At 53.0% G+C, this 15,262-nt stretch overlaps 7 protein-coding genes across 7 annotated transcripts; 6 read left to right on the top strand and 1 right to left on the bottom strand.

Annotated features, from left to right (window-relative positions):
* Window positions 1-1,554: 1,554 nt before the first annotated feature.
* PG994_005108 (uncharacterized protein) lies at window positions 1,555-3,287 on the top strand (the record flags this gene model as incomplete). The annotated part of the gene is made up of 3 exons (XM_066856517.1): window positions 1,555-2,158; window positions 2,235-2,974; window positions 3,012-3,287. 3 exons carry the CDS (start codon window positions 1,555-1,557, stop codon window positions 3,285-3,287), a joined length of 1,620 nt encoding a protein of 539 aa, XP_066718684.1.
* Window positions 3,288-4,080: 793 nt separating this feature from the next.
* On the top strand, window positions 4,081-4,534 carry PG994_005109 (uncharacterized protein; the record flags this gene model as incomplete). The annotated part of the gene is made up of 2 exons (XM_066856518.1): window positions 4,081-4,108; window positions 4,158-4,534. 2 exons carry the CDS (start codon window positions 4,081-4,083, stop codon window positions 4,532-4,534), a joined length of 405 nt encoding a protein of 134 aa, XP_066718685.1.
* Window positions 4,535-5,612: 1,078 nt separating this feature from the next.
* PG994_005110 (uncharacterized protein) lies at window positions 5,613-6,150 on the bottom strand (the record flags this gene model as incomplete). The annotated part of the gene is made up of 2 exons (XM_066856519.1): window positions 5,613-6,050; window positions 6,124-6,150. The coding sequence occupies 2 exons, from the start codon at window positions 6,148-6,150 to the stop codon at window positions 5,613-5,615; spliced, it is 465 nt and encodes a 154-aa protein (XP_066718686.1).
* An 826-nt stretch (window positions 6,151-6,976) lies between these two features.
* PG994_005111 (uncharacterized protein) lies at window positions 6,977-7,672 on the top strand (the record flags this gene model as incomplete). Its single annotated transcript, XM_066856520.1, has 1 exon — window positions 6,977-7,672. One exon carries the CDS (start codon window positions 6,977-6,979, stop codon window positions 7,670-7,672), a length of 696 nt encoding a protein of 231 aa, XP_066718687.1.
* A 1,519-nt stretch (window positions 7,673-9,191) lies between these two features.
* On the top strand, window positions 9,192-10,655 carry PG994_005112 (uncharacterized protein; the record flags this gene model as incomplete). The annotated part of the gene is made up of 2 exons (XM_066856521.1): window positions 9,192-9,978; window positions 10,054-10,655. The coding sequence occupies 2 exons, from the start codon at window positions 9,192-9,194 to the stop codon at window positions 10,653-10,655; spliced, it is 1,389 nt and encodes a 462-aa protein (XP_066718688.1).
* A 2,113-nt stretch (window positions 10,656-12,768) lies between these two features.
* PG994_005113 (uncharacterized protein) lies at window positions 12,769-13,119 on the top strand (the record flags this gene model as incomplete). The annotated part of the gene is made up of 1 exon (XM_066856522.1): window positions 12,769-13,119. The coding sequence occupies one exon, from the start codon at window positions 12,769-12,771 to the stop codon at window positions 13,117-13,119; it is 351 nt and encodes a 116-aa protein (XP_066718689.1).
* Window positions 13,120-14,230: 1,111 nt separating this feature from the next.
* PG994_005114 (uncharacterized protein) lies at window positions 14,231-14,908 on the top strand (the record flags this gene model as incomplete). The annotated part of the gene is made up of 1 exon (XM_066856523.1): window positions 14,231-14,908. The coding sequence occupies one exon, from the start codon at window positions 14,231-14,233 to the stop codon at window positions 14,906-14,908; it is 678 nt and encodes a 225-aa protein (XP_066718690.1).
* Window positions 14,909-15,262: the final 354 nt, after the last annotated feature.

Genomic DNA, 15,262 nt, shown 5'->3' on the forward strand with positions numbered 1-15,262 from the left:
TAATCTAATGCCAGGTCTGTTGCTAGGGGCAATTGGCAGGCAATTGACAGCCTGTTCTTGCTTCCAATTGGGCTTGCTTTACGTCAGCTCAGGCTTTTGGGTAATTGGCATTTCGCAACCCTTCTAGGAAGTGTGCTATGTTGCCATAATATCACTACACTCATCGTATGCGGTAGAATCCCAATTGTGCCCTGGGATAGGCAGGCGTGATGACATAAGTTTTGTCCGTACTGTGTGTCACCTTGGCTTTTGTCCATAACAGTCAGCTTCGAATACGTGAAATTCGATAATGCGCGCCGCACGAGCAGACATACCCACACGCCGAGAGAAAGAGAGAGATGCAGCAGGGCCTCAGTAACAGTCATGGTCGGAGTAGTCAAAGTCCGTATGAGAGTAAACGTAAGAATGCGAAGGAAAAAAGACGAAAAGTACACTACCCAACTCCGCATCATGGGGAACAGACATTCTGAAGGTTGCTACGTCTCTAGAACACTGGCCGCACCCGGAAAGTTGTGCCGGGAATCACGAAGGCCAGGCCGAGTGGAGGATGCCATGGGGCCAATCTTGACGGCACGAGGTCCGAATCATCACTTGTATTGATTATTAGTTATAAAGGGCTATACTCCGTACCACGTTGCCAGTCAAAGATCCTTTGATTCAGACCAGCATGCATGATAGACTGATCAATCAAGCGTAGCATCCCGGCGGGAGCTGCTGAAACTTGGATAACTAGGCCTATCTGCTAGCGAAAAGAACGAGAAAAAAAATGAACAAATGAACAAAAAGTAATCCTATCGTCGCCACATTACTGTGTCCATACTCTAGTGAGGCCACTTCCCTAGAACACTGTCCACACATTAAGAGTTCGGAATCGGAGAGGCCCAGTGCTACCTACTGTGTACTTAGGTAGGTAGCTAGAATCTGAACTATCACCTTCCACCTGTGTGAGTAAACGGAGGGCCAATGTCCATCTTCACATCAAGTCTGGGATCCTTTAATTCAGACTGGTGCGCATCACTGCTGAGTCATCACGCCACACCACCTTGACGAAAATCGCTGTAATCTAGATACATAAGCCTGCTCTCGTAGGTACTGAGCTGCCCTAAGCTCCCCCGCCTTGCCTTAAGCTCACGCTGATTGGCCAATGGCTCTGCTGCATACCCAGCTCCACAATAATCAGCTTGTATTCAATCCTATAACACATCAGCCCGACGTGCCATACCAACAATCAAGCACCAAAAGTAAGAACTGATTTGGGATTGTGCTTCCTCCCACATTGCAACCACCAAAGATTCTTTAATCGACTTGAGCAGTTCAGTTCCTTTCCTCCCACACATTCCCCCACCTTCACACAGAGGACAGCACACTACTTGGTTTTCCTCCCACGTTGCAACAGCACAGAGGGAAAAAAGTCTCTGACTTGAGCAATCCAGCATCTGTGTTTCATCACATTCAACTTGATTTCATCGGTATCGCCGCCGACGAATTTCGTCTTTCATCTCATCGTTCTCCCAATCTGACACAGTCACAGTCACCTCATCAATTCCTTTCAAGATGGCTGAAAGAACTCGCGATGATAGCCGCTACAAATCCATTATCCTGCCCAGCGGCTTCATTGGGGATTCATTCCAAGTCATCCCTGGATCGATCGAGCAAACCATCATGTTTACCCCTCGACCATCCCCTCAGCACTTCAACCTTTCTTTGGCAAAGAGAAATGTGATCGTCATCTTCCAGGCGTTGCACCGTACCCAACAGCACCGTCTGCTCACCCATACCGTCGCCGAGGACGTCACCGCTGTTCTTGGCCACGCCTCGCTTGACGGAGCCAACGCAGTAGCTCGTATCGTCGACTATTATTGCGACACCCGTCTAAAGTTCAATCGTGAGAACCGGAAGAGGGACGAGTACGACAAAAGGCGCTTGATCCACGTCCTCGTCGACGAGGAAATTCGCTGGCGCTTAACTTTGGGAACAGACCACCCTCACATTCTGAACCCAAAGATTAGCCAAACCGAGGCTAAACGGCGCTACGTCGAAGAAACCAAGCAATTGATCACCTCTGGCTTCAGAAACCTGATGGAGATTTCCTTCCCACGGGGATCAAATGGGCCAGGAATTTATCGTAATAAGCACTTTGGTATTTTGAAAGGAATCGGTTGGTCACCCCCTTGCCCCTCCTTCCCGGGTTTATTTCCCATGTACATACATGATTGCTAATGTTTTGCCTGCAGATCTGAAGCAAGACATGTCGCCCATGAGAGCAATGGAGCCTCGCGTACGGCACGAGGATCTGCCCAAGTTTAGGGCCAAAGACTACAGCCTCACAACGTTCTTTGAACGTTATGAGGCCAAAAAAGCTGCCGAAGCCTCAAGCAAAGCACCCGAGGATGGCAACTCTGGTCCCGCCCACGAGGATGCCGACGGCGCGGGACCATCCAGCCGGCCACCCAAGCCCCCCGTTAACAACGCCAACAGCTCGCGAGCAGCTAGCGAGCATTCGATTGCGTCAGACGACATGGATTTGTCTGATGGTGACGATAGTGACGACGACGCTCAAATGTCCGACCCGTTGGTCCCTCATTCTGCTTCCGACAGCGGCGACCAAATTCCCTACACGGAGGCCGAGATCCAGGAGGCAGAATACCAGAAAGCTGCCGAGGACGCGCTCGCCGAGGAGCGTCGCCAGCATCTGGAGAAGGTTGCCGTCCTGGAGGCAAAGATCGCGGGTCATAAAAAGGCCCACGAGCAGTTGGTTCGCGGCCTGGTCGAGGTCAGAGAACAGCGCGAGGTGGTCGCGCAGGAAAACCTCGCATTGCGCAACGAGAGGGATGCGGCGCGCCAAGAGGCCGAAGCCACCCAGCAGACGGTGGAGTGGCGCGATGGTCTGAATAATATGTTGGCAGTGCACAACCATCGCATGGGAGAGCAGATCGCAGAGAAAGATGAAGAACTGGCTCGCTTGCGGCGCGAGGTACTGGGCTTAGCGGAGCACCACCTGGAGGAGATAGGGCGTGTGCAGAATGCCAATCAGGGACTGCACCGTGGCCCACAACGGCCGGGTCGTGGCCTACAACGATGAGCTCCAGGCGGACCTGGCTGCTATGGAGCGCGCCCACACGGCAGCGTTGCGGGAGGTCGATAGCCTCCAAAACGAGAAGGAAGAGGGAGTCCGGGCCTTCCAGGACGAGGTTGAGCTCATGCAGGCGGAGCGTGCCCGTCAGGAGCGGGAGGAGATGGAGGAGGCCGCCTATACGCTGATTGCCCTGAGCCGTCACCGGGGCTAGTTGGCTGACAGACTTACTGGCTCTCATTCCCCAACACGTGTGGAAGGAGAAGGGGGCATTTCAGGGTGGTCTAGCAATGCAGATCGCTTGGCTTCTTGGCCAGCTGAAGTTTCTCATCCTTGGATGGCTTTGCTCTCTTTTTGCGAGAAACTCGGCTGCCTGCTACGAAGACACGACAGAACTAACTTTGTTTGCTTGGATTTTCAGAACGCCTTTGGTTTCGGCGTTGATCTTTCTTTTATTGTTGGAATATGGTTGATACCCTGATAGCGGACAGTTTTGGTGCCGCTCTGGCGTTGTCACCAGCGCTACTTGATACCTTTTACGAATACACTGTAATATTATGAAGACAAATGCATGGGCTTTCATAGTGATCATGATTCAGTTTCGAGATTTGTGCTTCTTTTCTCCTGACCTTCCAGGGAATATAATGCTGTATCTGCTGTGTTTACTACCCTTTCCATAAAGAATTCCCACAGTTTCTGAGACAGAGATTTATCTACTTAATATGGAATATTATGAACTGTTAGGTTTACCATAATGCAGAGAAGTCTAAATACTGTGGTTCTGCATCTTCTACACTCTGATTGCAGACAGACTTGCACACTCCTCCAACCGATATTGCTCCCATGCCTTTCTCTCCAACAGGGTCACTCCTAGTACTCGAAGCCATAATGTGGCGCTGAATGCTTGCCAGTCCCTCAACTTCAATTACATAAAACAAAGGGAACGGTGGGCTATGAAGGAATGGATCGATGGGTAGCCGAGGTACCCAAAGCTACGACGCAGATTAATGCCAGACATCCGAGCCCTTCCCTTTCGTCATACCATCCATTTCACAAACCGATTCGGGCCGCTAATACACTACAGACGCCTTGAAAAAGCGGCTGATCATCCCACGAACCCCCAAGGAGGAGGAAGAGGCAAAGGAGGCCCACGTCCGATCGCTCCAAGCTCAACTCTCTCAGAATGCAACGGAGATGGAGCGTCTGCAGCAGGAACTCTCCGCCGCAAAGGGGGAGGAGCCTTGCTTTGGCGTCAAACGCGAGGGCAGCGTGCTGGAGCGAGAGCGATCCAAGAAGCAAGCTATCACCAAGCGAGCTGATGTTCGGATGGCGTACTCGGTGTGCACCGTCAATAAAAGACGAGGAGGTGGACAACGTGGCATTCTGATGGAAGAGGAGAGCCCTCACGACCGAATCGGAGGAAAGAGGGATGAGAAGCGGGCGAAAATGGCCGAATACTAGGTCGGAAGAAGCGAACAGGCACCCGCAGTAGGGGACCACTGCTTCAAGGAGGAAGACTGGGTATGGGAATTCGTTGGGGGGGGGCAATACCCGGGGCAATACAATACCCTGGAGAAGACTACCGTTGTCATCGCATAAGTAATGAAGTTTATATGCTGGGAGGAATCTTCCCCAGGCCAGTTGTTGGCACACACGCGGGAATAAGCAGACACTATCGACACCGCTACCACTACCGCTACGATGACTACTACGACTACCAGCACTACTACTACAACTACTACTACTACCATTACCACCACCATCCACCATCACCGCCGCCACCACCGTCGAGGTAAGTCCTATCCTTGTAACACCACCGCTGAAAGAAAAGAATGATTATAGAGTCCCTTTGTGCTGACGGTTTTCGAATGACAACATTGTGGTCTTCGACGTAATTAGATCATGTAGGAGGAAATAGGGAGGAAGATGAGCGGTGGCGTGTGAGGTGGGGTGACGACAGCGAATTCAAAACCCCTGCCAAGGGAAACAGTATGCGGCGTTGGAACACGGCTGATGCCGCTTTGTTAACGAAGTGCGATACCATGTCACTGGCAACGCCTCCTCCAAAAGCTCACAATTAAAGACTGGTTCAAATATGACATTGTGGTGCATGGGGAAACTGATTCCCATGGGGAAACCTTTGGTAGAGACGTTCGTCGGATGCTGTACCTCATTGTGAAGGTGGGAAGAAGAAACCATTGGGTCAAGATAGATAGCATGCTACACCGCGACCTACCAGATTGCAATCGCCGTTTCCGAAATTTTGTGAGCTACGGTTCGAACAGAGGTGTAAGTTGTGATCGAGTCAGATACCCTCCAACGAATCACATTGGAAGGCCGAAGCAATGATCACGGGTTACAGTGTCTTCAAGGCCAAGATTTTTGATTCATAACTTCGTTGCAGTATGTCCTACTGAGGATGAAAGCCACCCCAATTCCAAACGCTATTGATGGTACAAGCAAGCAGTCTTCTGGACCCTTGCGTTCCATGATCTCGTAACCTCTCCTCACGTTCTTCTACTTCCTGTGTTGTGACCTCTTATCGTCGCTCCGAAGCGACAGTCTCGGCCGACTCAGGTACTCTCTCCTCGGCGCCGGGGTAGTCCTCGGTATGCTTGCCACGCGAGCCCTTGACGATGCCCTCGGGCAGGTCCGCGCCCTTGGCGCGCACGCTGTCGTCGCCGACCGAGGCGCCGACGCCCTCGAGCCCGGCGCCGACGCGTTTGCGCGTGTGCTGGCCGTCGTGGCGGATTTCGTGGTTCTCCTGGCCCTGCATGGGCTTGCCGTAGCCCGTGTGCACATCCGCCGACGTCGCGCCCGTCAGCGTCGACGCAGCGTCAGCGCCGCCGGCGGACTTGTGGAGCTCCTCGCCCTCGGCGGGCCGCGGCTGGACGGTGGCTTCGCTGGGTGCGCTGCCGGCGGGCAGCTGCTCGGCGTGGAATTCGGGCTTGGCGTCGTTGCCAACTAGGACGCCGGGCTTGTGGCCTTTGGTGGTCAGGGGTTCGGAGGGGGGGCACGCGGGAGCTGAACTCCTCGTGCTTCGCGGCCACAGACTCAGTGTTGCGGGTGGCAGACATTGTGATTTGGGTAGAGTTGTGGTGTGTGTGTAATTGGTCTGATAAGCTCGTTCGACTTGGGCTTGTTTTGCTATCACCTAATTGGAGTTGGGATGGGTATCAAACTAAGAGAGGTGAAATTGAATGATGGAAGATGGTCTGAAGAGAAGCAGTAATGTAACACTGGTACTTCCTTCTTATATCCAGGAGTTGCTGACTGCTCAGTACCTATGACATCAAACCGCCGCTGCCAATAAGGCACGCAAACGACGATTGGCGTAAGGATTACATCATAAGGCTGCAATAGCGAAGGCTTAATGGGGCTGCCACGCTGGGAAGCTGTGGCATTACCACAGAAATCTGCATGCAACAGCGATCCGGTCGATTTACATTGTTACTGTCGCCGAGTCGCCAGCGATGTCTCCTCGATAAGGTGGGGCTATGATATCAACGACAGCTTGTTGCCGGAGCTTTGGTTCCAGACGGCGGGCGAGCCAGCCAATCAGCTCCCATCCAGTTCTAGTACCATGGTTGACGTGCCTGCGGGCAGTTTTAAGAATGGAAATGACTTGACGATTGAGTAATCAGCTCAAAATCAGTTGTGCAGTTATGACTGTAAGCCTTGTGTTGCCTGTGGGTAGCTGGCCGGCTGGTGGCTGGCAGCTGGCTGTCCCCAGATGCGTATCTAATTGCTAATCTTGTGCGCATCTCAGCGCTGTGGGTTGTGCTTACATAGTGGAAAATGCCACTTGTAATAGAAAGGCATTGCTCAACCAAGGGATTCATCAGCCTTGCAGATCATACCCGAACTCCTTTGAAAGTACCTACTTAGAACCTTATCATCAAGATGCGTACCCTCGGCCTGCTGGGTGGGATGACCTACCACGCGACCGCGACGTATTACCTGACGATCAACGAGCACGTGCAGAAGCAGCTGGGCGGCAAGAACTCGGCCCGGATCCTGCTGCACTCGTTCAACTACGCCGACATCATGACGCCTTGGTACGCGGGCGACCTGGCGGCGGTCCGGCAGCAGCTCTGCGACGCGGCCGCGGGGCTGAAGACGGCCGGCGCCGGCGCCGTCGTGCTCTGCGTCAACACGAACCACATGTGGGCCGCGGACATCGAGCGCGCGTCTGGCCTGCCGCTGCTGCACATCATCGACTTCTCGGCCGAGGCCATCCGGAAGCAGGGGCTGACCAAGATCGCGCTGCTGGGCACCAAGGTCACGATGGAGGGCGACTTCATCCGCGGCCGGCTCGAGCAGAAGTTCGCGCTCGAGGTGTTGCTGCCGGCCGAGGAGGTGCGCGGCCGCATGGACGGGTTTATCTTCCAGGAGCTGCCGTACAACGTCGTCTCGGACGCGTGCAAGACGCTCTACCTCGAGACCGTCCAGGACCTCGTGCGCCGGGGCGCGCAGGGCATCATCTTGGGCTGCACGGAGCTGCAGTTCGTGCTCAAGCCGGAGGATGTCGAGGTTCCCCTGTTCGATACCGTGGCGCTACATGCTCGCGGGGCGGCGCAATGGGCGATTGATAACTAACCTAGCATGATGGTGAAACCGGGGCAGAGGAGCAGTTAGGTCACATTCAGTCAGCATGATTTCAACTCGATTCGCGCATCGCAAAGCACCTCTTCCCTATGTGGGATTCAATCGAGAAACTTGCTCTCGCATCGGCCTCAGCGGCGCTTCTGGAAACTAGGCGTTGGACCGTCACAGGTGGCTGGGACTTGGTGGCATATGGGTGTCACAGTTGTTACTTTAGTGCAATTCCGGGCAGCGGGTGGTGACGTGCGACACAGGCACAGCAAAGTCTTTTTGGGCGACGACGGCGACACAATACATTGTCTGCGGGGCTGCCACAATACCGGACAAAAATTGTGCGGTATCGCGACATACGGGTTTTCATGTTACATAATATCTCAACCTGTCTGCAAGCTTTGAATTCCGCGTCGCAACATCCAGGTCCAGCATATGCAGGCACACCGGTTTTACCTTCAATCTACCCGCCATGCCGGTTTCGTGATCTGAACAAAGTTTGGGTTCGAGACAGGACGGCAGCGGTTGCCCATGTTTGACAGTTGGACTGGACGGAGCTTTGCATCGGGGTCAACCTTGCAACATTGCAGGTTGCTAGTGGTGGAAGAAGCCTCCCAATTTGACGTCGATGTCTTCATTTCATCGGTCGGCAATCGCTCCGAGCGGAGTCGATAGTGGTCCATCTTGTGCAATCGGGCGTTCCATTAGTTTGATCTCCATACCATCTTCTCCTGAAGGAATCCGATGAGAGTGCATCAATCAGTTCCTCGTCAGATTTCACTTCACCAAAGAGTCACCTTGTCTGTCGTAAAGGTCTGTATTCAGCGAAAGGAGTTGAACGGAGGAGGAACAAATGTCCGATTTGTACTCCGTAGCTGGTCAGTGCAAGTGAGTTTGAGCCCGTTTAATGAGGCCTCAGGGTCAAGAGCATGCAAGCGGCTTCCCGGCACGCTGGGAGGCCTGTCATTGGCGGCACAGGCTTTTGGGCCCCTCCTATGCTTCTAGGCATTGCTGCAGTGGGGGCCTGGAAATCTCCCTCTTAAAAGAGGATTCTGCTTCCCTTGCATCGCCCTTGGCAGGCCACAGAGCGGGCACGCGGGCTTCAGCTGAGTCCATAATGGTCCATGGCATTTCTGGCAGTATCCGCTTGGCAATGGGCCTTCATCGGGTTTACCTACCTTAATCACACCTCGCCGTTCGATAGTATGATTCCTGAGACCTTCACCTGGTACGGCTTGAAATCGTCGCTTTTTTCCTCTCTCCTGAACATGCTTCACTATCGAAAGAACGTTACGCGATGAGCTTCTAAACCTAATACCAAGATACAGCCGATTATTTTTCCCGCCTAATACCCTGCCCGACCGACCCCACCAAACCGACAAAGAGACACGACACGGCCGACCCAACTTTTTCCTTCCAGGGATCCTCGCTGCTGTAAGAAGGGATCGGCTCGTTTGGCGGCGCTGCCAGCTCCCGCCGAGCCGGAATCGACTCGAGAAACAGCAAGCAAAGCACAGCAGAGATGCTGCTTTCGCGGCTTCAATTGCTGTCCAAGAACCCCGTTCAGAACCGCGGCATCCTCTCGTTCTTCCTGGGCTTCCTGCTCCTCTACGTCCTGCTGCTCGTCTACCTGCGCGAGCAGTGTTTCCGCGACCCCTCGTCCGCCTTCTTCCGACCAGAGCGCGCCCGTGTGCTGTCGTATTCGGCGTTTCGCAAGACTCAAGCCCGCAAGTTTGCCGAGCAGGCCGCGCTGCACGCGCCGGTGAAATGGGCGCCCGATACGAACAACAACAGCAACAACGATAATAATAATAACAAGAGCGGTGACGATGGAGGAGTAGGGCAACAAGAGCCGTTGCAGCCCGACGTCTGCATCGGCATCGGGTCCGTGGACCGCCACGGCTTCTCGTACCTGAAGGAGACGCTGGGGTCGGTGCTCGAGGGCCTGGACGAGGCCGAGCGGCGGCGCGTCTACGTCGTCGTCTTCCTGGCGCACAGCAACCAGTCGGTGCACGAGGACTACGGCCAGCCCTGGCTGCGCAACATGGCCGACGCGCTGCCGACGTACGCCCAGGACAACGAGACGCTCGCGCTGGTCCGCCGGCTCGAGGTGGCCAACGACTACCCCGCCCACGCCCGCAAGCAGAAGATCGACTTCTCCGTCCTGCTCGGCGAGTGCGCCAAGGTCAACCCGCGCTTCACCATGACGCTGGAAGACGACGTTATAGCCGTGGACGGGTGGTACCACTGCACCTTGGCCGCCGTGAAGAGCGCGGCGCAGAAGACGGAGGATTTGGGGCGCGATAGCTGTAAGTAACCCTTTGGATGAATGCGCCGGGAGATATATTCAATACGTTTTGCTGACCCTGACCCAACAACAACAGTTTTGTATCTACGCATCTTCTACGACGGCAGACTCCTCGGCTGGAATAGCGAAGAGTGGCTCTCGTACTTTGGAGGCAGCATCCTGTTCGTCGTGGCCGAGCTGGCCGTCCTCTCCTTCATCCGCTGGCGCTTCCAGGCCGTGCGCCGGGCGGTGCCCGTCCTGTTCATCCTGCTCGTCGCGGGCGTGTGCACGCCGATGCTGATCGGGCTCTTCTTCGCGTCGGGGCGCTCGTGCATGCTGCCGAAGCGGCCCGGCGTCAGCCTGATGCAGAAGTACGGCTGCTGCGGGCAAGGGCTGGTGTTCCCGCAGCAGCAGGTCGTGGACCACCTGCTGCCCATGTACGCGAACACGACCGACGACCATGCCGCCGTCGACACCTTCCTCGAGGACTGGGCCAACGCCCGCGACTCGCTCCGGTTCGCCGTCACGCCAGTCCTCATCCAGCACGTGGGGGGCAAGAGCTCCCACGGCGTCGGGGACCAGGTCGCGGGGCGGCTGACGGACGATATGCCGTTTGATTACATGTTTGAAATCAACGAGCCGGTCAAGTTGGCCATGGAGCACCAGGCGTTTGTGGATGGCTTGCATACAGCGAATTGAGCATGCGTGTTTGTATGTCTGGCTCAATTTGACTTACTCGTATATATAGATCCTGGATTTCGAAATACCCGTGATGAGAGATGTGAAGGCACCCCTCAGTTATCTTTTACTTATAGAAAACGCTACATACATAGTATGAAGCGACGTGTAATTAGTCAACGAGGGAATCTATTTAATGTATACATGGCATGGCGAATCATGGGGGAATGTACACATAGTGATACCCGATATATAACGATTTCAAATGAACTCGGCTCTACATGTTCTTGCCCGGATGTCGTAAGAGAAAGTGAAGTCATCAAAGATGTCATTTGTCTATATGTAGGCCATGTACGATTCTGAAAAGGCTCATTGCCCCATCCACTTCTCCGTCCAAGATAAGTGAAGCGGCATCATTGTGCTATATATTGGCGACAGTACCTTGAGGCGTATCTAAAGCTATGAGTAGCACCTCTACAGCACGCCTCTTAGTTACTTACCACTTGTGTTTCCGAGGTACTGCGCAAGCATAAGCAAAAGCTTGCTGTCAGTGATCCCGCGTCGAACTGACTAATAGATGTTAGAAGTCGGCGCCGCTGCCCGCCGCGATCATGGCCATTACTACCATTCCCTTCTCGACGCAGCAGCTGAGGAGAATAATCAGAGCGAACTTGACTACGATCGACCCCTTTCAGTCTGACAGGGGATGTGGTCTACACGACTCGCCCAGGTACCCAGCGACACGGGCAACTTGCCGAGATAATATTCGAAGCTCGCGGCCTTGCCTCAGAGGCCGTAAATGCTCCAGCCAGGATTACAAGCCGCAGAAGTAGCGGATTGAAGTAGTAGCCATGACCATGAGGGAGGTTGGGTCGATTTCCTGGGGGGTAAGGAAGCCAGCCATTGTTGACTTTGCACGCCACCTATTGGTTTGGCTGCAGTATCAGCTGTTTTGGATGACACTTAGTTGAATACCTCTGTACTGAGGAGCTACTTTGGGCATGATGGAAGCAAACGGGTGAGGTAGGTATTACATGCTTACCCAAACTTATCTGAGCACATTGGTATTAGGTAGGTACTGCAATACTGTTTGATATTATGGAAGAGTAAGCAGTGATCATGTTCGTGTTAATGAATTTTTGGCTCTGAAGTATGTGTGGCATGCTCTACCGAATTCCCGCTTCTTGCAGTCCGGGTTAGTCCGGGTCTGTTGATGAAAAGGAGCCCTGTGTGCAAGTTCCGGGTCACGCTTGAAACTCGGGGTGATGGATGGAAGAAAGTGGATGCTTCCGTGTCAGTCACGCGTTCGAGTAGGAGGGCTCCCAGCATTGCCAGGCGCGAATGAAATACTGCTATCGCTACTAGCCAGGTAGCACTTGTTTGTGTGTAGATCTCGGGGACACTTCTGCTGCTGGGCATATACGCCTTATATTGATTGACCTGAAGTGGAACGCGCCCCGAACAACAAACTCCAGGGACGCTTGTAGGCTTGTGGTGTATTAGCTGTAGCTTAGTCGTGATACCTGCAACTCTCATGTTCACAGCCTCCCATGTGTTTTGTACCTTCCTTCTCTGGTACCAAACTTCCCCAGTGCGGGCATACATAGGGGACGACGTCAACAAAGCGTGAACTTGATATCCCTCGCCGACAACCTCGTCGACAAGCTGGGAAAAGCGGGTCCTTCTTTACCTCACAGAAATAACTACATGTAGCCCTGCATCTATTTCCATCGACCTTTTCACTTCCCACTCCTACATGACTTCTATTTTCCACCATCCACCCACACCGAGGTCGCAATCACTTTAAGGACCAAAGCTTCTCCCCAACTATCTACCACTACAAAACCCTGAATATTCAAGGCTTTACATCAAGCCTTTGACACTCTTATTCATCATCATCTGCAACCTCCCATCACTCACCTAACCACTCCTCATCATGGCCGCCCCAAGCAAGGCTCTCACTGCACGTGAGCTTGAACTTGCCGGCCTCGTCTGGGGCTGTTTCGAGTCTGAGCCCAAGGTCAGTCAATCCTCACAACCTACTAGGGACATCTAATCGACATTGGCGTCACATGCCCTACATTTTTGAATTTGCCATGTCTAACTTGAAATTTATTATTTGGACTAGGTCAACATGGCCAAATTCGCCGCCGCTGGTGGATTCGCCAACGCTAACTCCGCCCGTGCCTGCTGGTGCGCCGTCAAGAAGAAGCTGATCGCCTGCGCCACGGACAAGGTTGGCACGGATGGCTACGACCCGCCTGAGGCTGCCACCCCAAAGACCAAGGCCTCCGCCAAGAAGGCGACGCCCACCACTGGCACCAACAAGCGCAAGGCCAGGGCCAAGAAGACGTCTGTCTACGCCAGCGACGATGATGGTGACAACATGGACACGCCCACAAAGAAGGTCAAGAAGGTCGAGCAGGATGACCAGACCGTCATCAAGGATGAGCTGACGAAGGAGGAGGACGACGACGAGGTTTAATTCTTAGGGAGGATAGGTCAGTCCACCTTGCTTGGAAGAAGTGCACGGAAACTCCTTCTGGATTGACCATGGGCCCTACGGCAGCCCTAATTCCCCTTGGCACACAGGGATACCTACAGGAGATGCAGCTTGGTTTGGCATTTGAGGTTTTCCATATTCATGAATAGGTTGGGATTGGCATAATCATCCAGCCAGTTATGAATTGAGATACGAAATTCATCATCGTAATCTGCTCATCATGCCCTCTACAGTACACCCACGCTCTTGCTCTAATTGTTTGAATCCCATTTTCTATGCATGTGCTTACAAAGTCGACAATAACCCAGTTGCGGCTTGTTTGGACATGGGAGAGTACGCGCAGTCTCAAAATCGACATTCCCATGTTGGGCTGACAATGCCCCGGTCTGTATCAAGAGTTAAGAAATAATATGCCGTGCTGCCGTAATGTCTTTGTGAAGCTAGGTTTCTGGAGTGAAGGAGTCACTGTCTACCTTAGACAATGGCACTGTCCTCAGGGAAGTGCTCCAGGCAGCTAGACATTGCTTTCTCTAGGTAGGTAGTATCCAAATTGAGATTCCAGAGGAGGAAGTTACTGGGCATGTCGAGGCCTGGATCCGTCAGACAACGAGGTTATGGGGGGGTTGCTATTTCCTTTTAGCTGCTTTGTCGCCATTCAACAAAGCCCTCTACTATTTACTCATCTCTTTTATTTCCTATTCTCGATTTTCCGGAGGTGGACAGTTTTAACACTTTCATCACCAGGGACTCCAGGCATTGCTATTAAATTAATTGTAATTGTATGGTAGTCGAGCCTCTTTTGAAAATTTGGACTCTTTTGCTTTTGCAAATTCTCTTGTCGAGGGATCCTGCCACAGCAACCACATTCAAGGCTTTCTACAAACCCGAAGCCTTAGTAATGCTTACCATCAAGTAGCTACCAGTAGTACTATAAGTAGAGTGAGTCATGTGCTTCATGGATCTCAACCTTCTGCAAGTCAATCCTGTCTCCTTCTATTCATCACTTAGCAGACCAAGTCCCTTGCCTGCTATACATTGGATTTCGTATCATCCACCCTCCTACATCATATCGGCGCATTGGCTCTCGCTACCCATGAATGTTCTGAGAACTGAGAAGAGAGAAAAGCTACAGAAAGCTGATAGCAAACCAACACATAGATCTACCATAGCCCACAAGCTTCCCGACACGGCTCCCCCTATTCTCCCAGACATGGATACTGAGTCCAGCTTCCCGTACGACTCAGAAGGCTCCCAAGTAGAGACCTATCATTCAAGTGACGAAGATGACATGCCTTGGGTTGACAATGCTGCCAAGAACGCAATAACAGACGCCAGTGACTCTAACGTGTCATCACCCGAACCCTCGGTCTACGATGAAAAGCAGACATTCGACTCGGACAAGCGCCCCGAGCCGGTGGACGCCAGCCTAGAGTACTTTAACTTTCTTCTACGACCCGTCGCGACAGGCAAGCGCACCGATCAGGCCTTCCCGTGGTCAGTCGCCGCCGCCCTACTACAGCAGGTCCCCTTCCCCAACGCGTCAACGCACGTACTGAGTCTCGAATCGCCTTCCCTGGGCCACGTCGACATCAACAAGGGGTGCTTCGAGATTATTAGGCTGCATTGTGACAGGAATCAGGACCTCGAGAGCGAGCTGGCCAAGCTCCTTAGGGGGCGCAGGGACCTGGATGCTGAGCTTCTTTGCCGCGGGGATGACATCACATATTATAAGGAAGAGATCAAGTCGCTGAAAAAGAATCGCCACCACTGATGTCCCCCAACATGGAACCTACTACCACTTGCGTCGCTATATATTCTGACAGTCTCGCCCTCTCTCCCGCATTTGCCGTTATTGAGAGCTATTACTGCTTAAATTACTACATATTTGTTATATTCTTCCACTTACAGCACGTCTCAGCTGAGTATGTTAATGACTCGGTACCAAGAACATTGTTTTGGAGAGCTTATCAGTATTATGAAGAAACCATTGAATAAATCCCGACCGGCAACTTACCAAGCCGCAGGAAGAGACCTAAAGCTCGACGCCGTAATGTCTAGTATCGACTTGAGTTAGATCAATTCTATCAAACCAGAGCTCGACCCCAAAGGGGCTTATTCTGCAAAG

The sequence above is a fragment of the Apiospora phragmitis genome, assembly GCF_038363925.1.
Source record: "Apiospora phragmitis strain CBS 135458 chromosome Unknown utg000005l:1.0-4161743.0:1.0-4166827.0, whole genome shotgun sequence".
NCBI classification, from domain to species: Eukaryota; Fungi; Ascomycota; class Sordariomycetes; order Amphisphaeriales; family Apiosporaceae; genus Apiospora; species Apiospora phragmitis.